Source organism: Pseudorca crassidens, chromosome 11, assembly GCF_039906515.1.
Source record: "Pseudorca crassidens isolate mPseCra1 chromosome 11, mPseCra1.hap1, whole genome shotgun sequence".
In the NCBI taxonomy this organism is placed as follows: Eukaryota; Metazoa; Chordata; class Mammalia; order Artiodactyla; family Delphinidae; genus Pseudorca; species Pseudorca crassidens.
In genome coordinates, this window is record NC_090306.1 from 81636612 (window position 1) to 81662544 (window position 25933).

At 35.2% G+C, this 25933-nt stretch overlaps 1 protein-coding gene across 6 annotated transcripts in view; it reads right to left on the reverse strand.

Moving 5' to 3' along the window:
- The window catches only part of CDK17 (cyclin dependent kinase 17), a 110011-nt gene that overhangs the window by 18859 nt on the left and 65219 nt on the right, over positions 1-25933 (reverse strand). For all 6 annotated transcript variants that reach the window (XM_067697609.1, XM_067697605.1, XM_067697608.1 and 3 more), the window contains exons 4-13: positions 25766-25899; positions 23098-23223; positions 12677-12733; positions 11586-11700; positions 10488-10582; positions 9884-9946; positions 7504-7627; positions 2741-2861; positions 630-727; positions 20-125 (exon numbers count right to left, since the gene is read on the reverse strand). In XM_067697609.1, coding sequence (XP_067553710.1) covers positions 20-125; positions 630-727; positions 2741-2861; positions 7504-7627; positions 9884-9946; positions 10488-10582; positions 11586-11700; positions 12677-12733; positions 23098-23223; positions 25766-25899 — 1039 coding nt within the window. The remainder of the gene's footprint in view (positions 1-19; positions 126-629; positions 728-2740; positions 2862-7503; positions 7628-9883; positions 9947-10487; positions 10583-11585; positions 11701-12676; positions 12734-23097; positions 23224-25765; positions 25900-25933) is intronic.

A 25933-nucleotide genomic window follows, 5' to 3' on the forward strand; every position in this document is an offset into this window, starting at 1 on the left:
AGAGGAAAAAAAAAAATACCTGGGTGCATGGTTAATTAGAGGCTGTGGTTTATATTTTGGAAAGTTGTAGTTCTTGAACTCATCATTTGAAGAAACACCTGGCCAAGTTTCCTGAGATGGAGTTCCTGAATTTAAAAATATATATATTTATAAATATATAGAAATTTTTATACAGGCAACTACATATAAATAGGGAGAACTAAGAAAGCGTCTTAAAGAACAATTTATATTTAGTAGATAATTTGATTATTTCAACTGAAACTAAAAAGATAGAAATAGTAATCATACAGACTTTTTTTTTTGGACTAAGCAATGATGCCATAAAAATGTTGTCTAATTGACACCTAAGCTAAAATATTTCCTAATAATGTGCTAAAAGTCAATTTTCAGTAATATTTCTCTTCTCTGTTCTTCCATACAATCATTATTGCAAAGGTAGAACTTGGTAAATAAAAAGCAGAAGTTATCTAGAAGGATCTATCTTTATTGTAATTATGCTCATTATAATTCTTATAACATCTATTTATGTTAGTCTCAGTATCAAATTTATAAATATATTTTTTAAAGATATAGTCTTATCTAGCTACTCAATTATACGTAACAAATCACTGGGAAGAGAGTTCTGTTACCTAGCAGTCGGAAAATTAAGTGCAGTTCATCTTCCACAGTTGATCCTGGAAACAGAGGTCTTCCAGAAGCCATTTCAAAGAAAATGCAACCAACACCCCTATAAAATGTAGCATTAAAAAAAAAAAGAAAAAAAAAAGATGAGCAAACCATTTATTTATTATTAAGCACAAGAATCTTTTCCTTAAGGTTGCCTCTCTGGAGAATTTTGTACTAGCCTGCTAGAAAATCTGCAGAGATTTTTCTTCAGATCCAACTAAACTAATTTCTTAACATTTACCCTATTTGTCTCAACTTCCATACTGCCTTATCCATTTTCTCCACTTAAAATGTCCAGCCCTCCTCTGCATGATCCTTGAAGAACACCACTAACAATGGCTAATAGTGATATAAAGCTTACTATGTATTAGGCAGTGGTTAGCAGGGCTAGGGAGAAGCAAGTATTTCAAGATGTTTTTATGCAGGAAGCAGAGACGGAACACACAGATGCAGAGTGAAGAGTGTGTGAGTGTGAGTGACAGCGAGAGTGAGAGTGAGAGAGCGAGAGGGAGAGAGTTAAGAGAAGGAAGAGAAATGGATAGAGGCTCGCTAATAGATACTGTCTTCTAGGATCTGTGTGAATACATATGAGTTTAAGACACAGTCCTTCTTTTAAAGGGCTCACAATCTAGCAATTATATAATAATTTTATATTTTAAATGTTATACAGAAGATTAAATAATGGAGCCACTATGGAAAACAGTATGGTGGTTACTTAAAAAAAATGTAAAATAGAATTACCATACGATCCAGCAATTCTACTTCTAAGTATACAAAAGAATTGAAAGCAGTGACTCAAAGAGATATTTGCATCTACAACATGGGTGAACCTTGAAGACATTTATGCTAAGTAAAATAAACCAGTCACAAAAAAACAAATACAGTATGATTTCACTCATGAGATACTTAGAAAAGTCAAATTCACAGACACAGAAAGGAGAATGGTGGAGGGAGAGGGTAATGGGGAGTTACTATTTAGTAAGTACACAGCTTCAGTTTGCAAGATGGAAAAATTCTGTAGACTGATGGTGGTGACGCTTGAACAGCAATGTAAATGTACTTAATGCCAGAGAACTGTACACATAAAATGGTTAAAATGGTAAATTTGGTTGTATATATTTTTCTACAATTTAAAAAAGTTTATAAAAGAAAGAAATGTTACATAATACAAAAATTAATTATATAAATGTTCAACCCAAGACAAAACAGAACGAAGTATATGATTTATCACTATACGAAGAGTGCAAGCAATAAGTATAACCACAGTTCAGAGGAAGGAATTACCACAGTAGGCTAGGTTATATTCAGAAAGGATTTATGAAAAACTATGTTTTGAAGGCCCTAGGCACAGGCCCCAGTTATAGAAAAAGAGCAGGCATTCCAGATGGGTGAACTAGTATGAACACAAGCACAAAGGTGGGAAAACCCAGGCTATTTATGAAATATAGTGAGTAGCCACTTGGCTAAAAGGAAACGTTTGTGGAGAATATTCTGAAATAAACTGAAAAAGGTAGTTTAGAGACATTTTATGAAGATCAAGTATCAGATTGAAGAACTGTACCTTATTCTATAGGTAATAAATGGGGAAGCAGCAAACATGTTTAAATAAAGGAGTGTCATGATCAAAGTGCTATGTGAGGAAGACGCCTATGGTATTTTTTCAATATTATTTTTAGATCAACTTAAAGCAAGTGGGTTTTGGTGAATATTAAATGATGATAAAAATAAATTTTGTCTTAAATTACTATGTACCAGACACTCTTCAAAGTGCTTTACATACATTAGCTCATTTGGTCTTAACATTATCCACAGAACAGCCTTTTAAAGTAGTTATTGTTACTATTCCCATTTCCTTAAATGAGGAAACTGAGGCACAGGCCAATAATTTCAGTAAGGTTATCGTATAGCTATAAGTGGTTGAACTGGTATTTAAACCTAGGTGATCTTACTTGCCAGAACTCTTAATCGTTGCTTATATTTTATCTCCTTAAAGCCAAATATCTATCGGTATGCCCTGTGTTAATGGCTACATTCTTTCAAAATTATAAATGGCAGTAAATCTGCATATATTTACCACATGTCAATCTGTGTTGAGTACTCTGAGGAACCGAGAAGCACATCAGGCGGCCGGTACCACAGTGTGACAACTTCATTTGAGTAGGTCTTTGTGGGAACTGACTTGGCTCTGGCTAGTCCTTCACAGGGAAAAGAGAACAATTAAGAAATAGCTGGAATGCATTTCCCAGTCCATATTCTCACCATGACTCCAGTCACAAGGATGCCTGAGATGGCTACTCTATACCTTTTTGAGGCTTAACAAAATTAGTTTTATGAATTTTTTTTTTGAGTGTGTGTGGTCTTGGGTCAGCAAATCCTATTATTTATTAAACTAAATAATAATAATTCCACATTCAGAGACCATGCTTACTTTTATGAGTGAATGCACCTGGTACAGTATCTGGGCTAATCAAAACTTAAGATACCCTCCTTCTATCCACGAATTATTATGCCAAGATTATTTCCTACTTGGATTTAAGTTAATGCAAAACAGGCCAATGACATTTGTCACCTTTTAACCTGATTCCAACTTCCATTTGCTATATCAGTTCTTACCAAAAACCATGAAGTTACTGGTTCATGATCCTGTTACGTTTTATTGACAATTCCCTTGCAGAAGTTTATATTTAGAGAAAGTTTCCTTGGAATAAACTACAATGTCATTCTGTACTTTCTAAGTTTTAAGTTACATGGTTAATTTTAAAATAAGGTGAACCTCACTGTCTTTGGATATTAATTGCTGTAGATGATGTAAAACACGAACCATTCCTTTGCCAATTTAATATGAAATTCACTGATTATCTAGAAATAAAGGCAAGAGTTCACAACTTTATCTCTTGAGCCACTGGCGTTAAGAGAGTTGCTTTTATTACCTCTACGCCTCCAAATTCTGATCACCTAAAGAAGTAACTTTAAAAGATATATGAAGAAATATAAATTTATTTTAACATACAGTTTATTTCAAACAACAAGGAATAATTAATTTTTAGGCTGTGATTTCTGTTGTGTGTAACTATTGTATCTGATTAAAATATTAAATAAGAAAAATGTAATAAAAGGATGATTCAATACTTTGTTAAACTGGATAAAGTCACCCAAATGAAACCAGAAATTAAAAAATTAGGCAGTACTCATACTATTTTCATTAAGTATAAGGGCAAAAGGAAGTAACTGAAACAATGTTGACACTGTTTTATTACAGGTTTTACTCTACCATTCCAACTTGGTAAAATAAATTCAACAAATTTCGGTAATTAGCAAATGGAAGCAGCTTTCTGATTTCTCTTCCTGATGTAATACTGGGTTATATGGGGGAAAGGACAAGGCTGCAAGCTGCTAATGCTATACATATAACATCAAAGCAATTGCAGTTATAGTTTCCTCAGTACCTTATACTCCATCTCCTGAGAGAATTCTAAACTATGATGCTTGCTCATACAGCCTTCTGATTCAGTTCACAATTAGATTTGCAATTTTGGCATGAAATGAAATACACAGTAATTTCTTCCAAACCAAATTAATTGTGATACGGTATTATTATATAAACCATTTTCTATTATTAATGAAAATGTCTATTTATATTAATACTTCCCTGATCACAGGAAAAGTAGGTCATAGAGATCAAGAACAATTTGTTGTAAAATACTCAGTTATATGACTCTCCCTTACTTGTGTCCGAAGTATACTTACTATGAAACCAATAAAAAAATAAATAACTAAAAGCAACAGAGACAAAATTCATTGTACCATCTCATGGAATAATTAGATTTTCCTGTTGGCCGGTGGACAGATAAAATTTGCTTGGCTTGGTTTGTAGAGGTAAAAAGTAAAATTCAAAGCACTCATAGTATTCCCCTACCAAAAGTACATTTTTGATGGCTTTTGCCATTCTTTTTGCATATCTTATAGCTAAGCAGGGGTTCTCCAACACTGCCATTCATTTGGGGATTAAGGAATAAGGAGCAGTAAATGCAGCCTGGCCAAAAAAATTTAAAAGGGGGGCGGGGAAAGAGAGAAAGAGAATAACAATTACTAGGAAAATAACGTAAACTATGCCCTAGAGACTCTATGTAAGCATATGGAAATGACTTATAATTTCTCATTTAGACTCATGTGACCTACCCAATTCCTTTTAAATAGCAACCTACCTTTCAAACAAATGGAAAAGTGTTAAATGAATAAAAGTATAGGAATTTTCAGAACAAATTCACCACTTAATAACAGTGAATTTTTAATCTGTTACTAACAGAGTAATACTTGAAACACTAATATTTATCACATTAATGAAATATTCCAAAAGTAAAACTACTATAATCACTTATGAAAAATGATAAATACTAACTACGAAAAACTGCATGGGCTTTTAAAAACTAACTTCTGTTACAGTACTCAAACTCTCAGAATGTGGAATATTAAAAAAAAACACAAAAAAACAAAGTTACTATATGGAGTTCCTTCAATATGAAAAAGTTTACTCCCTAGAAGCCAAAAACATGTAATTTTATTTCACCATTCTAGTCCCTTATAACTGGATTAGCTAAAGAGAGACAGACAGACAGCTACTAATTAAATTATTAAGCATATAAATAAATACAAAGCATGGTGGCAGGGACGTCCCTGGTGGTGCAGTGGTTAAGAATCTGCCTGCCAATGCAGGGGACATGGGTTTGATCCCTAGTCCAGGAAGATCCCACATGCTGCGGAGCAACTAAGCCCATGCGCCACAACCATTGAGCCTGTGCTCTAGAGCCCGTGAGCCACAACTACTGAAACCCATGCTCCTAGGGCCTGCGCTCTGCAACAAGAGATGCCACTGCAATGGGAAGCCCGCGCACCACAACGAAGAGTAGCCCCTGCTCGCTGCAACTAGAGAAAGCCCGCACAGCAATGAAGACCCAACGCAGTCAAATGAATAAATTAAATTTTAAAATAAATAAATAAATAAAACTTTTTTTAAAAAAAGCATGGTGGCAGGCATATTAAAGGAATCCCTTTCAGTAATGACATTTAAACTCTTTAGTCTCAGGACCCTTTTTAGGCTCTTAAAAATTACTGAGGATCCAAAGAGCTTTTATCTATGTAGATTATATTTACTGATATTTGCATATTAGAAAAACAGAAAAATCTAAAACTTCTTCCTTAAAAACACCATTTATATGTTAACATGAGTATTTTTATGAAAAATATTTTTTCCAAAATAAAATAAAAATTAGTATGAATGTCCTTGTTTTACATTTTTGTAGTTTATTTTAATAGAAGACAGTTGGATTCTCCTTTTGCATTCAATCTGTTGGGATGTTTCTTTGACTGCAGTTATATATAAAGAGAATCAGGTTTCACACGGATGCGAAACTGGAAAGGAGCATTTTAATAGCCTTTCTGATAATTGTGCATATACTTTTTTGATACTGCATCAAAATTAGAAAATATTTAGCTTCTTAAAGATTATATGGTTACTTGGAACTATATCAATCAACTTCTAATACTTTTGCTACATTAAAATTCACTGGTCTATCCTGCACTTTAAATGGATATTTTACCTATGCATGATTCTGTAATACCATGCATTGGTCATCTGGAAAATACTGGTTCTCTAGGCTATTCAGATATTACAAATGTTTACACATTTCTTTAGCATATCAAAAAAAATCATATTTGTTAATGTCACCACTGATCTCACCAGAAAAGTCTTCAAGTACTGGGAAGCTATCAAATTCAAAATGGCAGATCCAGGGCTTCCCTGGTGGCACAGTGGTTGAGAGTCCGCCTAGCTGATACAGGGGACACGGGTTCGTGCCCGGGTCCGGGAAGATCCCACATGCTGCGGAGCGGCTGGGCCACTGAGCCATGGCCACTGGGCCTGCGCGTCCGGAGCCTGTGCTCCGCAACAGGAGGAGGCCACAGCAGTGAGAGGTCCGCGTACCGCCAAAAAAAAAAAAAAAGGCAGATCCAAATTTCCAAAATCTAATTTTTGCTTGAAAACTCGAATTTTACTATTGTCAAGAAATACTTTCACAGTTGTTTTCCTTGAAATGATAAGGCTCACTTCATTCATTTTTTAAGAAAGCATCTGCCAAATACCTAAGTCTGAGTAACCACAGTTTGTCTATTGGTCATTTTTTTCAAGTAAAAATGATACGTCTTAAGATAAAAAGGTGGGCTAGTTCAGTTTCCACTCATATAATTACACAAGCACTTTTCCTTGAAATAACCATAGTATTTCTGTGTGCAGCAGATGTGTTTTATGTATATTTCCCATTTCATCACACAAAATACTAAAAAGACACCTACTCAAAAATGGAGATTTAATAAAATTTAATAAATTTTACTGCTTCATCTGATACCTCTTAAAAAGTGTTTTCCTACAAGTGTATAGTGGTGAAGAATACAATGGCTACTAAGTATAATTTGGTGTGAGTGCCTTGATTTACACTAAGGGTACCAGTAGCTTTATCCCTTCTTACTTTTGGATAATCAACGCAAATATTAACACAGTGAAGAGGGCAAGTAAACTTTCAGTATAATTTTGAGAATATATTATACCTTTGGAGATCCCCTGAAAGGGTCTCAGGATGCTTAGGGGTCTATGGACCATACCTGAGAACCAATGCCTTCTAGCATTCACTAATATAACTCACCACCAAAATTTTCAAATATTTTATTCCATGAGCTACAGAGAACACTTCCAAACCCACATAAAAGCAATCATGCAGTGTCAATGGTTGTTCTTTTAAACTTAAACACCTGGAACTATTTATAAATATCTCATACATTCCATACCAAAATCTGCTAGCTTTAATTCTCCTTTTTCATTAATGAGGAGGTTCTGTGGTTTTAAGTCTCGGTGTAACACCTTTCTTCTGTGGCAATATGCCAAACCACGTAGAATTTGGTATAAAAACAGCTACGGAAACAAAAAATAGAAATTAGTCTTACAGATAATAAGATATACTTTGGTATAAGTTATGGTAAACAGAAAAGCAACTGGCCTAGAACAGTAAGAGAAAAAAAAAAGGAACCACATCCTTTTCCTTACATACCTGTTGTCTGAATTTTACAATTTACTGTTCTATTTGAACCATCTACGTATTTTTTTAGAGTGAACAAAGCGAAATGAAACTTTGTCTTAGTAGCAATAGTTCACTTGTTACTGAAAATGACTTTAAATAAATGTACCTCATAAATTTACAGGCCTACTAATTAGGCTTACAGTTTAATTATGAAATTCTGGCAAAACAAACAACCTTCTACCATTACCCCACCCTACTCCCCCCAAAAAAAACTAATGTGGGGCAACGTCTTTAAAATAAGGCAATGGAATTGGTGGTTTTATGAACATTCTGAGATGTCAAACAGAATGGTGTTGCATAGCTCTGGCAAATTATGTGCTATAAAAATAACCTAAAATAACCTAAACCAGCTTCTATCACCCACCTTCTGGGTACTTTACTTTCAGCACCTCCTACTCAGCCTTCAAAATCTGCTATGATTCAGAAAAGGGAATTGGCACTGTAGAGCTCTGAATGGCTCTCTGAGAAAACCAATTCCTATAAGGCTAATGGGAGACTTTTTGTTGTGGATTTTGGTGGAAAAAAGAATATGAAACACAGGAGGTCTCTGATTCTTTGTGGTTAACAAAGAAGAGGATTCAGGATTGTACCCCTGGTTATCTTGAAGGTGAAAAATAGCATTAGAACTTCAAGAATAAGCCAAGGCAGCAGGTGAACAATGGGCCTGAAGAAAATCTAATTAGCAGTTTCTACACTCTACATATTCATGTGTTTTGAAAACTCTTAAATTACTATTTCCAAATATTTCCGTTACTTTCTATGTTTGAAAAAATATAAGGGGCTAGTTAAACACAGACTAAAATACTCTACAACTTAAGCCAGGAATGTAAACCTGGCTTAAGACATACAAACTTCTCAAATCTTTGTCAAATTATGATGATTAAGGACAATTTTCTTTCCAAATTACTGCTAATATGAAAGCAGGAAAAACAACATAAAAGCCACAAACAAAAATAAACACAAATGAGATTCAGTACACCTTGCAAAACAAAATGTGAAATATGATGAAAACAATTCTCATAGAAAATATATGGAAAGAGACTTAAAGCCCTATTCTAAAATTCTTAGCAATGTGTTACCCATGTGTTTTGAACTGTCTTTTACTAAAAGAAACTGGCTCTCCTTTATACCAAACTTAACTTAAAAGTATATAAGTTTAAAGTTACTACCTACAGAATTGGAACTGTCTCAAAAATACAGCTGGGACAGCCTACTTCCAGAACAGTTTCTCACAAACTGTTGACTATGTTTGGATAAATAAATCTTTGCTATATTTGGAGTATATCAGGTCAAAGAAACCTACTGTAAGAACACAACTGTATCAAAGGTTTTCATTTGATTTTACTTTTACTCTTGGGTTTCATCTGGGACTATTATACCAAACTTTTCTAGCATTACTTGCATCTTTAGATATTTTTCACATAAGAAAACATGTAATTATGTTACTTTTCCTCCTGACAGTACAGAATGGTATTTCCAGTCTAGTATTCATAATACCTATACAGGTTCCTGGCCTTACTCATTAGATTAGTACCCTGAAAAGTTGTTTTATAATTAAATACCATTCTAAATACTTTAGGGGAGTTTGCCATATAAAGGAGGCCCTTTGCAGAATGCACTAATCATTTTCATTGATCTTAAACATTTGGATTTTGATATAATAGGCATGTCATTTTCTTTTTAAGCAGAATATACCTATAAATGTATTCTACATATATCTAAGAGAATCAATGTTATAATGTGAAAGGAAATTGTCAAAAGTTTTTATTTTTGTTTTTTTTTGGAGCAGAGAAAGGTTTACTGCAGAGCCAAGCAAGGAGCAAGGGTAGCTCGTGCTCAAAATCCTCAAACTCCTCAAAAGTACTTTTTAAAACTTTTTAAATGAAGTAGTTCTATAAAAAGGTCTGATTCTAAGAAATACTATAGTGTAGTAAACAGAAGTTCTGAGTAAATATGTTCAGAGGACAATAACCTATTTAAAATGCCTAACAGAAAATTCTGAAGCATATTTCATACGTAATGTAGTTCATCTATGCTTAAGTGTTTGTCTGTACTTTAAATAAAATTTAAAATGACACACTAAAGCATACCTTAACATTGTGCATACTCATGATGTTTCCACAGTCATCCATGTACTGTTTTAGATCTTTATCCTGAAAAAATACAGCACTTTACTACGTGATACATAGTTTTGAGAAGGCATGACTGATTTACTTAATAGTGTTTAGTTTAAAAAAAAATTTGGGGGGGGGCTTCCCTGGTGGCGCAGTGGTTGAGAGTCTGCCCGCCGATGCAGGGGACACAGGTTCATGCCCTGGTCCGGGAAGATCCCACATGCTGCGGAAAGGCTAGGCCCGTGAGCCATGGCCGCTGAGCCTGCGCGTCCGGAGCCTGTGCTCCACAATGGAAGAGGCCACAACAGTGAGAGGGCCGTGTACCACAAAAAAAAAAAAAAATTATTTTAATTGAAGTATAGTTGATTTACAATGTTGTGTTAGTGTCTGGTGTAAAGCAAAGTGATTCAGCTATAAATACATATATATATACATATTCTTTTTCAGAAAAATAAGTTGTTTTTTGAGGAAAGATACTGAATGCACCACACATAATTTAATTAAATACTAATAACAATAATGTCCCCGGGGCTGTTAAAAAATCCAATTTGCTATGTTTTATCATTTAGTAAATGCTTACCAGATACTCAAAGACCAGAGTCAAAGATTTATCTGTGTGAACAATGTCATGTAGCGTTACTATATTTGCATGTTTTAGATCCTTTAATAGTGAAACTGCAAAACAAAAAAGAAAGCCAATTACTTAATCTGTGGTAGCCAGTCTTTTTAAAAAAAATCCTAAGTTTAACATATGAATGATTGAGTTTAGGAGTCTCTTAAATTTAAAACAATAATCCACCAAAGGAATTTGTAGTAGAAATTTTAATAGAATCAATTTTTTTCTTTTCTTTTATGGTTCTGGGTTTGATATTTTTAATTCTTAAATTATCCTCAGGGGTTTCCCTGGTGGCGCAGTGGTTGAGAGTCCGCCTGCCGATGCAGGGGACACGGTTTCGTGCCCCGGTCTGGGAGGATCCCACATGCTGTGGAGCGGCTGGGCCCATGGGCCATGGCCGCTGGACCTGCGCGTCCGGAGCCTGTGCTCCACAGCGGGAGAGGCCACAACAGTAAGAGGCTCGCATACCGCAAAAAAAAAAAAAAATTATCAATATTACATTAATACTCTCCATGACATCTTTTTTTCTCAAATGTTAACTTATTGAGACTTCTAGGATTAATTTAGACATAAAGTCCAAGGTACCTTTTTTTCCTTCAAATTGCTTGTCAGTTGCCTCAAACTATTTTCTGGATAATCTTTTTAAAAAAAATCGTACCATTATATAAATATATTTACATCCTGTATATACTATTTATAGTTAGCTTTCCCCCATGCACCTATAACATTTCCCAATGTCAAATATTTGTCTGTGACAACAATCTTTAATGACTTCATAGTACTTCATTATAAGCAGTACAATAATATATCTAATTCCTTTTATTAAATCTTTCAGCTTTAGCTATTGCTTCCCCCCCTCCCCCCAGGGCCTTGTTTTACTGTATTCTTTCTCCTCAATGAGATGCCATAAGCTGTAGTGGCATATATTTTCCAGTCATGTACTATTTCTATATCTGAGCTCCTTGTGCTTACAAAAAATGAACTCTTATTACATAGCTTTGGTTTTAAAATATTCTACATAAATTTCATAATACATTCTGCTCACAAAAGTACAAATTATACCTTCTCTTATTGCTGTGCAGGGTGCACCTTCTTCATGTTCCAACCGGATCTCTTTCAATGCCACCAAATTCTCTGTCAATTTACTTCTTCCTTTATATACTGTTGCATATGTACCCTACAAAATATATTTTTGAAAGACACATCAAAAATATCATGAGTCTATCTATATCATCTACACAATAAAGAGCCCTAACTAAATTTCTAATTTCTAAGCATGTGTTAAATTCTATCTTGCAAGGAAAACCCCACCATGATTAATCTTGGTTTTCCTATAGCTAAGAGGACTTTCAGTTCCATACACACAGCTTCCTTACTCTTACAACCCTACAGAGTGCTTCAAAGGTATGAAAACATAGGGAGAATATTTAATTTACTTTTTGTGCTTCGTATTAGATTAATAACTGAATCAATAGATTTGGAATCAAAGGTACTTTAACTGCAATGGTATGTGGAGATTAAGCACAGTAAGTGAAAACTGAAAATTTAACTAACATATTATGAAACTTTACCCGTTTTCAGACTTTTCAGAATCTTTGTATGCTAGAGCTCTCCTTTAAAAAACAAATATATTCTATAGATTTCTTCTATCATTTCCAGGATAGTTCTCAAACTCCCTTAAGGCCTCCCTAGTAACTAATTCTATTATTTTCTTCTCACTTTCTCACTCTGGGAGGTAGACCATTTCAAAATTAGTCAGTACTAGTAGCAACTTCAAGAAAACCAAGGTCTTATGGGTCAAGAATTTCCTTAACCTTTAATGAGATGTGTCTTTAACCTTAAAGATAGTATTTTGATTTTTCACAAGTTTGAACACATGCAATTTCCCACATGATGGCACAAAGAATACCAGGAAGCTAACTAACAAATAAATGTCTATTTTGTTACCAAGAAAGCACAATATTTTATGCTTCAATATCAGGTTATAAGGCTATTAAAAAAACTCATTTCTTCTCACACGGATGGGATGATATCAAGAATTAAAGGTATTTTCCTTTTAACATTCTGTTGCTTTTTCAGAACAAGATATAATCTTTTAGATGATGAACAAGAAAAAAATGCACCTTACATGTTTGAAATAAGTATTAACTTACCTCTCCAAGCTTTTCCAATTTGATGTAGGTTTCCATTTTTCCAAACCCAATTTCTGACTGAAAGCAAACAATTATAAATTTAGTATTCTTAAAATTTCAATTCATCACTGCCTCAATTTCTGAAACTCTCCTGCTCTGAGGAGTGTCTTGGAATAGAAAAATCTGATTATAATTAAATTGTTGAACATCTGTCAAATTTTAAAATAAATTTTAAAAACTGGAATATTCAAAGGTTCAAAACTATCAAAGTTCACAATTAAAGTTGTCAACCCATCTTTTACATAGATCGAGTAACAGTCTGCTATAGGGACTTCCCTAGTGGCACAGTGGTTAAGAATCCACCTGCCAATGCAGGAGACACAGGCTCGATCCCTGGTCAGGGAAGACCCCACATGCCACAGAGCAACTAAGCCTGTGTGCCACAACTACTGAGCCTGTGCTCTAGAGCACACAAGCCACAACTACTGAGCCCGCATGCTGCAGCTACTGAAGCCCGTGCACCTAGAGCCCATGCTCCGCAACAAGAGAAGCTACCACAGTGAGAAGCCCACGCACCACAACGAAGAGTAGCCCCCACTCCCACAACTAGAGAAAGCCTGCACACAGCAACAAAGACCCAACACAGCCAAAAATAAATAAAAACAAACAAACAAAAAACATTCTGCTATTATCAAAACTACAATGAGGTATCTATCACCTAACACTGATCAGAATGGGCATCATCAAAACATCTACAAACAATAAATGCTGGAGAGGGTGTGGAGAAAAGGGAACCCTCTTGCACTGTTGGTGGGAATGTAAATTGATACAGCCACTATGGAAAACAGTATGGAGGTTCCTTAAAAAACTAAAGATAGAATTACCATATGATCCAGCTACTGGGCATATACCCAGAGAAAACCGTAATTCAAAATGATACACATACCACGATGTTCACAGTGGCACTATTTACAATAGTCAGGACATGGAAGCAACCTAAATGTCCATCAACAGAGGAATGGGTAAAGAAGATGTGGTACATATATACACAACGGAATATTACTCAGCCGTAAAAAGGAACAAAACTAGGTCATTTGTAGAGATGTGGATGGATCTAGAGAGTGTCATACAGAGTGAAATAAGTCAGAAAGAGAAAAACAAATATCATATATTAACGCATATATGTGGAATCTAGAAAAATGGTACAGATGAACCGGTTTGCAAGGCAGAAATAGAGACTCAGATGTAGAGAACACCGTATGGACACCAAGAGGGGAAAGGGGGCCGGGGGTGGGTGATGAATTGGGAAATTGGAATTGACATATATACACTAATATGTATAAAATAGATAACTAATAAGAACCTGTTGTATAAAAATAAAAAAGAGAAAAACAAATATATATTAATGCATATATGTGGAATCTAGAAAAATGGTATAGATTACCTTATTTGCAAAGCAGAAACAGAGACAGAGACGTAGAGAACAAATGTATGGATACCAAGGGGGAAAGGGGTAGGGTGGGAAGAAATGAGATTAGGATTGATACATATACACTACTGATACTATGTATAAAATAGACAAGTGAGGGGACCATACTGTATAGCACAGGGAACTCTACTTAATGCACTGTGGTGTCCTAAATGGGAGGGAAATCCAAAAGGGACGGGGAATATACGTATATGTATGGCTGATTCATTCTGCTGTGCAGTAGAAAGTAACACAACATTGGAAAGCAACTATACTCCAATAAAAATTAATTAGAAAAAATTCTGCTATGAAAAAATTTTGTCCTATTTTAAGATCCTGAAATTTTAAGATACCACAGGCATTTTAAGATACTAAAGAATTTTATAAAAGGTAACTACATGATTTTCTTTTTAACAACACTGCAAAATAAATAATTTTCCTACATATTTTCCTTCACCAATCTTTGTGTTCCCTAGGAAGGCCTGCAAAAAACAAAATACTATTTATTTCAGGTTTTCCCACCAAAATATAACAAAAAAGACAACTGCAAGTCATACTCTATTACGAATCAGGAAATGGCTAACACAGAAGAAGCAATATAAACCTAAATCAGTCCCCTCCATCCCCAAAAAAGGGGTTTAAAAGTGAGTTCTTAAAGCCATTGCTTTTAAACCTTGAGATTGTTTGACTACTTTCTATGGAGTCAATAAATGAGATAGATGGAATACTCAAATATGTAATGGAAACCCAGTATTTAAAAACTAAAAACAAACAGAACAAAAAACCCTAACACAAAAGATTTAGGAAAAAAAGAAAAAACAAAGTGATAAAAATTTAGGGATTGAGAGCAGAAATCGGGGGGGAAAAAAGTTAAACAGAGGAGAAGAATAAGAATTTTCTTAAACTGCTTTCTAGTAACCCTTTGTAGATAGTGCAAAAGGCAATAATAATCTAAAAATTCACTTCTCACTTTAGAGTGATACTAATGCCCTTAAATAAATAGCCAGTGAAGGGAATAATGTTCTTTTATATATAACCTCAGCTCTCAAAGGTGTATAAATAAGGCTGGATCATTAAATACTATGTTTTAGTCAAATTCTGGAGGTTATACACAATTTTTTCTGGAGGTGTTGAATAAAATAAAAATGATACTTGACAATTAATATTTGACTTAACATCTCTCACCACTTGGAACAAAAGGATAAACTGCCCCAACCTGAATGGCCAGAAGTAGCAGAGGCCTCTCAAAGGAACTGTTTCTATCCTTTTGTTACAAGGATATGTATCCATTTAAAAGTCATGCAGGGACTTCCCTGGTGGTGCAGTGGTTAAGAATCCGCCTGCCAATGCAGGAGACACAGGTTCAAGCCCTGGTCCGGGAAGATTCCACAGGCTGCAGAGTAACTAAGCCCGTGCGCCACAACTACTGAGGCTGCACTCTACTGAGCCCTCGTGCCACAACTACTGAAGCCTGCGTGCCTAGAGCCTGTGCTCCACAATGAGAAGCCACTGCAATAAAAAGCACACATACTGCAACAAAGAGTAGCCCTCAGATCACCCCAAATAGAGAAAGCCCATGTGCAGCAATGAAGATCCAACACAGCCTAAAATAAATAAATTAAATAAATAAATTAAAAATAAAATAAAATAAAAGTCATGAGGAAAACTGCATATCTAATAGTACTTAATTCAATTTTGGAAAACTAATGAAAACTGTGGTCACAGGCAGTATTACTGAATGACTGAAAAATTGCTTCTTTCTGCACTCTTAAAGACTTTTCTCTATATATGGTATTTTTTTTAAAAAAATTAATTAGGGCTTCCCTGGTGGCACAGTGGTTGAGAGTCCGCCTGCCAATGCAGGGGATGCGGGTTCGTGCCCGAGTCCGGGAATATCCCACATGCCGCGGAGCGGCTGGGCCCGTGAGCCACGGCCGCTGAGCCTGCACGTCCGGAGCCTGTGCTCCGCAACGCGAGAGGCCACAACAGTGAGAGCCCCGCGTACCGCAAAAAAAAAAAAAAAAAAAAAATTAAAAAAGTGAGATTTTGGAACCATCATGCACCATCCACCCATGTACTATCTTATATATGACTCACAGATATTAAGTCCTTGCTTTCTATTATCAATAATTATACAGAATGATAAGGTAAAACTACACTAGACAACACCTGCTAAATACAAATGGAGTTTTTTATTTTAATATGGAAAATGTGGCAAATAGCCCACCATCTGGTGCATGAGAACCTGATTCTGAATAACCTTTTGACTTTGCATGTTTTTTTGGGGACACCTTTTTTTTTTTTTTGCAGTATGTGGGCCTCTCACTGTTGTGGCCTCTCCCATTACGGAGCACAGGCTCCGGATGCGCAGGCTGAGCGGCCATGGCTCATGGGCCCAGCCGCTCCGTGGCATGTGGGATCTTCCCAGACCGGGGCACGAACCCGTGTCTCCTGCATCGGCAGGTGGCCTCTCAACCACTGCGCCACCAGGGAAGCCCTGCATGTTTTTATAGTCTATTTACATATTATCTTAACACTTAAAAAAAGGTTAATTACCAAGGTCACACAAACTATGATAGAATATGTTTATTTTCTTATACCTACCTCTAGAATTCAGGTGATTAAATTCACAAACATGGAACTATTCTGCCATGAATTTTAAGTCTTATATCACATTTCTTTATGAAGGAAAAAAGAACTATATTTAAAGAATAAATGGAAACTAGTAAGAACAAAATAATAAACATCCCCCCCAAAAATATAATAAAAATGTCATTATCTGTAACAATAAGAAGCACATAGAAAAATATAACTACAAGCTAGGAACTTTTTTGTTTATTTTTTGGCTACGTTGCGTGGCTTGTGGGATCTTAGTTCCCTGACCAGGAATTGAACCTGTGCCCTCAGCAGTGAAAGCACAGAGTCCTAACCACTGGACCACCAGGGAATTCCTGGGAACTTTTTCTTATCAGGAGTTGGGAAATTTTCTTATTCATTCTTTTACCTTAAGTGAATAAATACTAGCATGCCCTTAAAAGATCAAGTACACTTTGGTCCAATGGTGACTATGACAAAAATGCTGAGATTTGCTTTAAAGAGTGTATAAATGAACTATAAATTCAAGATTATAAAGATAAAAATGTTGTAGAGATTTACTGTATCATATGAAGTATATAAAGAATAAACTGTAAGAGATGCATCAAAAATTAACACTACAAAGAGTCACTCTTCAAAGAATGAAACTTAGTGAGATCATTAATATATGCTGAAAGTCTGCTTTTTAAAAAGAAGGTAAATACTGGAATTATCTGCCACAACCCAATTCAGAGTAAGTGTACCCACCTCACAACATTTTAATGATTCCCAACCTTTAGGATTTATTACATCCAAATATTACTTACTGAATCTTTATATGGAATTTCTAGAAAATTTTGCTTGCATTTTTATCTGCTGAACATGACAAGATTAACAATAGATATAATGACTAGCTTGTTGACACGCTCTCCTACGGAAATTATTCAGAGGACAAAGGACAAAGCTCATTTATTCAATATTTACCAAGCACAATACTAGGTACTGGGGATATAGTGAAGAAGACAGATATGATTCCTGCTTTCATAAGTTCACAATCTAGACTGAGTTCCATCCTAGATTACTTTAGAATATTTTTAAAGTCTCATATAAACAGAAATAACAGCTAAAGGAATGGAACAGTAAGCTTTGCATTTTAATACAACATAAACATTTCCTTAATTCTGCTTTCCAAACAAAGGTAATTTTTTTCTCATACTTCATTGCTCTAAGAGAATACTTGGCTTTTTGGAAAACCAAGCAAATTCCTGTTCAATCAGCTCTTGTACCATAAGCACATGAAAATTAAACAAAAATATAATTTATAATAGCCAGATTCCTATAATTCAGGGTAACTTGTAAGTAGCATCGAGTATTATGGGGTATTTCTTGATTACTTTGGCTCTGGCAATATAATCACTCTATCAAAGTTATAAAGATGTATTAACATGCTGGCAATGCAGTTCTAATTGAGTTTCAAAACAACTGAAATACATGCAAAAGTTCTATAGATGCCATTCTAAAAGTGAATGTGTATATGAGAAACACTGGGGGCAAAGGGAGATTTTTCAAACACCCATTTCCCTCCTTGTGAGATTTACCGAGTTACTGTTACTGACAGAAATGTGTTCTTACATATGTGGGGGGCAGAAAAGAGACTGAGAATCTCTATTCTACTTGATCATTTGTCTTGCAAAAATGTGCTGTCATCATCATCATACTACCACCTTAACCCTGACCATAATATGCCAAAGGTAAATTAAGTTGTGGGTGGACTTTGAACCTCACTTCCACACCACATAATATATTTATTATTTCTGAGAGACATCAGGACTTGATACCCTATTTTCTCATCTATTCTTAGAAACAAGGACTACATATGATATATATTGGTAAAGTCATGAATGAGGAATCCAAAACTCATTGTTTAGGAAGAGGCAGATTCTTAAAATGTGTATAACTTAAACTTCAATAAAATGAGACAAACTTTCATGCACAGACTTAGTCTACTAAAGCTGCACTTAACACTCTCAGAAAACTTCCACGGGGCATGCCATCACTGTAAGTGCAACAATGCTCTAACAAATCACTATCTGCCTATGGGCTTTCCCACTAGTCTAATGTTTAACTCAGTATGTTAAGAGTCAGAATATTCCATTTCTTATCAACTATAAATGAATATTAAATAACACTTCACCAATCTAATAACCAATATCTTTAATATGAGATAGAATGACTAAATGTAATGTGTTCTGGATGGGATCCTGGGAAAAAAAAGATATTAGTGGAAAACTAGGGAAATTTGAACAAAGTACAGAGTTTAGTTAATAGTAATGTACCAATATTGGTTTCCTTAGTTGTGAAAAATGTACTAAACTAATGTAAAACGTTAATAACAGGGGTAACTGAGTATGTGGTATATGGGAACTCTCTATATGATCTTTTAAATTTTTCTGTAAATCTATAACTACTCTAAAATAAAAAAACTTATTTAAATAAAAAGTCAATAGAAAGGATTCAGCAAGAGAGGGAGACTGACTATACATGAGTGTATAGGAATAACAAATACTCTAAGCATCCTGAGGAGATGGGATAGGAAGAAGGACAATTCCTCAATATTGAAGAAAGGAAAGAGAAGAATTAGTGTAATTCAGAAAATGAGAGGGTTTCTGGTTAGTGGCTTCTCTCTTCTTTGTCATGTAGTGGGAGAGGTCATCTGCTTAGAGAGGGGAAGAATTAACCAGAGAAATACAATAGGGCAGCCAAGTGATACTGAGAATCCAACTGAGGCTGATGATCATAAATTCATAGAAGAACCAATCAGCCCTATTTTATGTCTTTCTCTACCAGAAATGAACTCTCTGACTGGTTTCTTATTTCCTACTCAAACAAAGGATTTATTTTATTTTTACTACCCTACTTATAATATACTGCTATTGAAAACAAAAAAACGTTTTATCCTTTTAGAAAGACAAAATTTTATATTTTGTCTTGTAAAACATATTTTTTTTAGATAAAGAGTATATCATCCATGGAAACATGAGCTCTAACAAATGTGAAGAATATTTTTCTTTTCCCATCTCCTTTCCATGCATTCCCTAATCCTTCCCCTTCACATATAAACCTAGGGTATTGAAGAATAATTTTCTAATATACTTCAAAGAAACCATGGCTTTAGTAAGGTAGATAGATAATGAAAAGGATGAATCAGTTAGAAACCCAGAACAGAGCTGGCATGATTAATCTGAAATCTATAAGCCATTTCAGATCAAAAAGCAAGGGAGGTAGGTAGGAACACTCAACACAATAAAAACTCCAGTCACTTAACATTCATTAGAGGGCACTGTTTTCCTTAATTTCATGTACACTGAAAAAGACAGGTCTTAGATGATAGCTTCGGTGATTAAACCATACCTTTAGTCCCAATCTGAAATATTTACTAACTCCAAAACTTAAGTATCGATCTTTAATAAAAATTGATAACCAAAGAATACTTGCAAGCTGGTAATTAAATGACAAAGTTACTTGAATAAAAATGTCTTAAGCAGTGATGCAAAATTATGATGATCATAACCTATACCAAAGTCAAGTTGGTATTACACCTTAACCTTGTTGTATAATGGTGAATGTCAAATAACTACCGATCCTTCTAGAGCCAGCTTAAGCACTATAAGCCTGTGATGTTCAAAGACATTTTACTTGCTGTCTCTGTAATTGTCTCATAGCACTTTATATATACTTCTACCATAGAACTAAAGTCATCCAAAACAGATCCTCACATACACAATCATCTCAATTTATGTCAAAGGTGACACTGCAATGGGGAAAGCTATCCTTTCAATAAGCAGTGCTGGGCTTCCCTGGTGCCGCAGTGGTTGAGAATCTGCCTGCCAATGCAGGACACACGGGTTTGAGCCCTGGTCTGGGAAGATCCCACATGCCGTGGAGCAACGAAGCCCGTGCACCAAAACTACTGAGCCTGTACTCTAGAGCCCGCAAGCCACAACTACTGAGCCTGTACTCTAGAGCCCGCAAGCCACAACTACTGAGGCCCACGTGCCTAGAGCCCGTGCTCCGCAACATGAGAGGCCACTGCAATGAGAAGGTTGCGCACCACAACGAAGAGTGGCCCCCGCTCACCGCAACTAGTGAAAAGCCCGCGCACAGCAACGGACACCCAACGCAGCCAAAAATAAATAAACAAATTTATAAAAAATATATATATATAAAAAAAATTTTTTAAAAATTAGCAGTGCTGGGTCAACTGCTACAGATTGGGAGAAGATATCTGCACGACATGTAACTGACAAAGGTCCTTTATACAAAATGTACAAAGAATTCCTAACAAACCAATAAGAAAAAGGCAGAAAGTCCAAGAGTAAAGAGATAACAGATTTGAACACTTAATTCAAAGAAGAGGATATCTAAATGGCCAATAAATATTAGAAAGGTGTTCAACTTAAGGCATCAGGAAAATGAAAAAAAAAAAACCACAATGAGACAGCACTATACACTCACCAGAGAAGTTAAAAAAAAATTTTTTTAAAAAGAAGAAACAATATCAGAAAATCTAATGGAGAGGGGCTTCCCTGGTGATGCAGTGGTTAAGAATCCACCTGCCAATGCAGGGCACACGGGTTCAATCCCTGGTCCAGGAAGATCTCACATGCCTAAGCCTGTGCACCGAGCCTGTGCTCTAGAGCCCTCGAGCCACAACTACTGAGCCCACGTGCCACAACTACTGAAGCCCGCGTGCCTAGAGCCCGTGCTCCGCAACGAGAAGCCCGTGCACTGCAACAAAGAGTAGCCCCCACTCGCCACAACTAGAGGAAGCCTGTGCACAGCAACAAAGACCCAACGTAGCCAAAAATGAATAAATAAATTTATTTTAAAAAAAACTGCATGGAGAGCAACTAGAACTCTCATATACTGGTGATGGCAGTGTAAAATGGTATAATCACTTCAGAAACTATTTTGACAATACCTAGAAGAGCTGAATATATGCATACAATCTGATCCAACAATTCCACTCCTAGATATGCAACCAACAGAAATGCTTACATATGTTAACCGAAACACATGAACAGGAATAGTGATAGAAGCAATATTTGATCATAGCCAAAACTAAAAACTCAAATGTAAACATCCATCAGCAGAAGACTGGATAAAATATAGCATACTCACACAATGGAATACCATGCAACAAAAAGAACAAATGAATTACATAACCACATGCAATAACCTAAACGAAAAACAAGCACAACACTGAACAAGTCAATCACAAAAGGATACACATGTGTACATACATAATACATACATAATAGGTAGGATATTTATTGTATACTATATATATAAACTTGTATAAATACACATTTTTATATATTTCAATAAAATGTATTTTAATAATTTGTATATTCATAATTACATAAAGTTCAAAAGTTTAAGAATAATCAGAAAAAGAATATCAAATGCATTTTTTAAATAAATAAGAATGTGTATGTAAATGAGAATAAAGAAGTCTTTCCTGATATTAAAACACTATAAACATAATATAATCAAAACAGTGGGAAAGGGCTTCCCTGGTGGTGCAGTGGTTGAGAATCTGCCTGCCAATGCAGGGGACACGGGTTCGAGCCCTGGCCTGGAAGGATCCCACATGCCGCGGAGCAACTAGGCCCGTGAACCATAACTACTAAGCCTGCGCGTCTGGAGCCTGTGCTCCGCAACAAGAGTGGCCGCGATAGTGAGAGGCCCGCACACCGTGATGAAGAGTGGCCCCCACTTGCCGCAACTGGAGAAAGTCCTCGCACAGAAACAAAGACCCAACACAGCCAAAAATAAATAAATAGATAGATAGATAAATAAATAAAACAAAAAAACCCTGTAGGTGTGGATGTGTGTGGAAATTTAGAAACACTGCCACTTTCTAGGAAAAAAAAAAGTGGGAAACATACGTAAAACTAATCTTTGGCCTTGGAAGGCAGGGATAATGGCTAAAGTTAAGGAAGTGAGGATAGAAAGTGAACAAAGAAGTGGCAGGACAGGTTTTCTGGGATTTTTGGAATTTCATTTATCTGGGTACTTGTTACACAGGTATGTTAACTTTACAAAAATTCATGGAGCTATACAATTATGGCTTATGTACTTTTCTGTATATCTAGTACATATTCTGTACATCTAGCATGTATCAGTAAAATTTACCAAAAAATAAAATATACCTTAAATTCTATTCCAATATAATATCGTTAAACCCTTAGGAAGGGAAAATGACAAAATCCAGAAAGCAACATAATAAACTTTAGCTATTCAACAATTAAATATAAAAATTAATATAAAATGTTTATACCCAGAAAATCAAACAACCAGATCTGATGGTGCAGGTATAGTAGACTTAAAAACTTACTAAAGAAGCTCTCCGAGACCTTCGGCTCATTGGTTGATCAAATGGTGGACTGTTTATCTGCAACTTTTCAAGATATCCATCAGGTATTCTGATATCTGCAGGCAGCGATAACCGCTTATTTAAATCCTTTAAAAAAGCAGGAAAAAAAGATATTTGTAGGTAACCACAAACAGAAAAGACAAGGGCATTTTACTTTTGGATTCATGGGCTCTAACATATTATTTCTTAGTGATCAATAACTATAAAGTTTTATTGCAATTGTAAAGTTACCTACATTAATTATATATAATATACTGAATGCCAATGTATTTATTTACTGTAAGCAAAAGTATACAATATAGTTTAACAGAAATGGTATTCTACAACCCAGTTATTTGAGTCCCTTCACTGATAAATTCAACATGGAAATAATTTTGACATTATTATACCATAGTAAGAATAGGCAAAGTCTACCACAAAATGCGATTGGTTTAAATAACCAAGTGGATATTGTATGATTTTGCATGCAACACAGTGAGACAGTTGAAATATTTTATTATTGCTATGCCAATGGGAAGAAGTAAAAGGCATTTCTATTTCACTGTATTATGTGAACTGCGAGAAACATAAAAAGAGATCTTGCCTATATTATCACTCCAAGAAACATAAATCCTTTAAAAATAAATCCCTACTGTTCAAAATAGTAACCAAACCACGAAACAAAGTTGAGATGTATAGGAATTTTGTATACATATTTATTGAGAGAGATATGGCTTAAGTATAGATTTGTATCATGTTCTCAAATGATAAGAGAAATAAAATGATGATAATCCTCCCATATTAGTTTTATATTTTACATAACCCTAAACAAATCACAGGCATTATTCTTGGAATGAAACAAAATGTTTATAATTTATCTAGAAGAATAAATAGAAAACATCCAGAAACATTCTCAAATAAGTATATATGTGGGGGTGCGTGGGTGTTAAGAAAGAAGTCTTTCCAGATACTAAATTATACAATTAAAAAAACAAAACCAAGAGTGTGTCTCTTTGGGGAAAAAAAAATATACAGCTCAATGGAAGAATGAGAAAATCCAGATATAGATCCTAATATTAAATAAAATTTTTAAACATATGATAAAGAAAATCACATATATGGTGAAGAAAAATAATTATTATTTTTATTACTATTTTTTAAAATAAATTTATTTATTTATTTTTGGCTGCGTTGGGTCTGTTGCTGCGCACAGTCTTTCTCTAGTTGCGGTGAGTGGGGGCTACTCTTCATTGCGGTGCGTGGGCTTCTCATTGCCATGGCTTCTCTTATTGTGGAGCACAGGTTCTAGGTGCACAGGCTTCAGTAGTTGTGGCACACGGGCTTGGCAGTTGTGGCTCACAGGCTCTAGAGCATGGGCTCTAGAGCGCAGGCTCAGTAGTTGTGGCACACGGGCTTAGTTGCTCCGCGGCATGTGGATCCTCCCTGACCAGGGCTCGAACCCGTGTCCCCTGCACTGGCAGGCAGATTCTGAAACACTGCGCCACCAGCGAAGCCCTTTTATTACTACTGTGATATAATTTATACAGTGATATGAACAGATATCAAGTTGATTTCAGTAGTTGAAAATGCTATTTTTACCATTTAGAAACTGATATTGTTTTCTGTAACTGATTCAGAAGCAATCTTTGATCAGTGAAAATACAATCAACCAATAGGATAAATACCCTAATCATCATTAACTCAATAGCACTCAAAAAATAACAATATTCTTATTTTAAAACATGTTCAATTTTTTGGAGAAAATTATTTTAATCTACAATATATATGGAAATAATATTCATAATCAACTTCTGTCCTCAAGGTTATACATAACATTGACAAAGAAAAGGAAATGAGCTCTTCATCCTTTTACATGGAGAAATAACTTATATGTGCTAGAGATCAGTAGGTATAAAAACCATAAAGGAAGTGATATCCATATTTATAAAGAAAAAAAGCTGGTGCTTATTTTATGCATACTTTTTGAAATCTGAAATAAAATACTTATAAAATTTGTAGTATCTAGATGAATCTCAAAAATATAATTAAAATATTTTCTACAGGGCTTCCCTGGTGACGCAGTGGTTGAGAGTCCGCTTGCTGATGCAGGGGACACGGGTTCGTGCCCCAGTCTGGGAAGATCCCACATGCCGCAGAGCAGCTGGGCCCGTGAGCCATGGCCGCTGAGCCTGAGCATCCGGAGCCTGTGCTCCACAACGGGAGAGGCCACAACAGTGAGAGGCCCGCGTACCAAAAAATATATATATATATTTTTTTGTTTGTTTCTACAAAGAAGACTTTCCTAATGTATCATCCTGGATTTCTGAAACTTTTGAAAATCCACATCCCTTACAGAGACCCTACATAGTATTTTGCAGAATGTTTAAGTATAATTAATGTATACTTGCCTTGGTATAGTAATTAGAAAAAAATAATATTCACAGACTAGTTTTTGCTAATGCAAAGAAACAACTTTCTTACAGGTGGTCACTGCCCTAATCAACATTTTCAAATAGGCATTTATTCTGTTTGACACACACACACATATATATATGTATATATATATATACACACACACATATATATGCATATTTATACATATATATTTATACACACAAACACAGGCATATTTGTATTTTTTAAATGGTACCTCCATTGAGATCCGTCTATGTATACGATTTCTAAGACAAACACCCGTAGGTGACTGGACTTCATCAGATGATGTCCCAGAAGCTTGGTCACTCTCACCATCTGATCCCATTTTTAGATTTTCATGAACAATATCTGTATCAGAAAATGAAACATTATTTATCTTAGA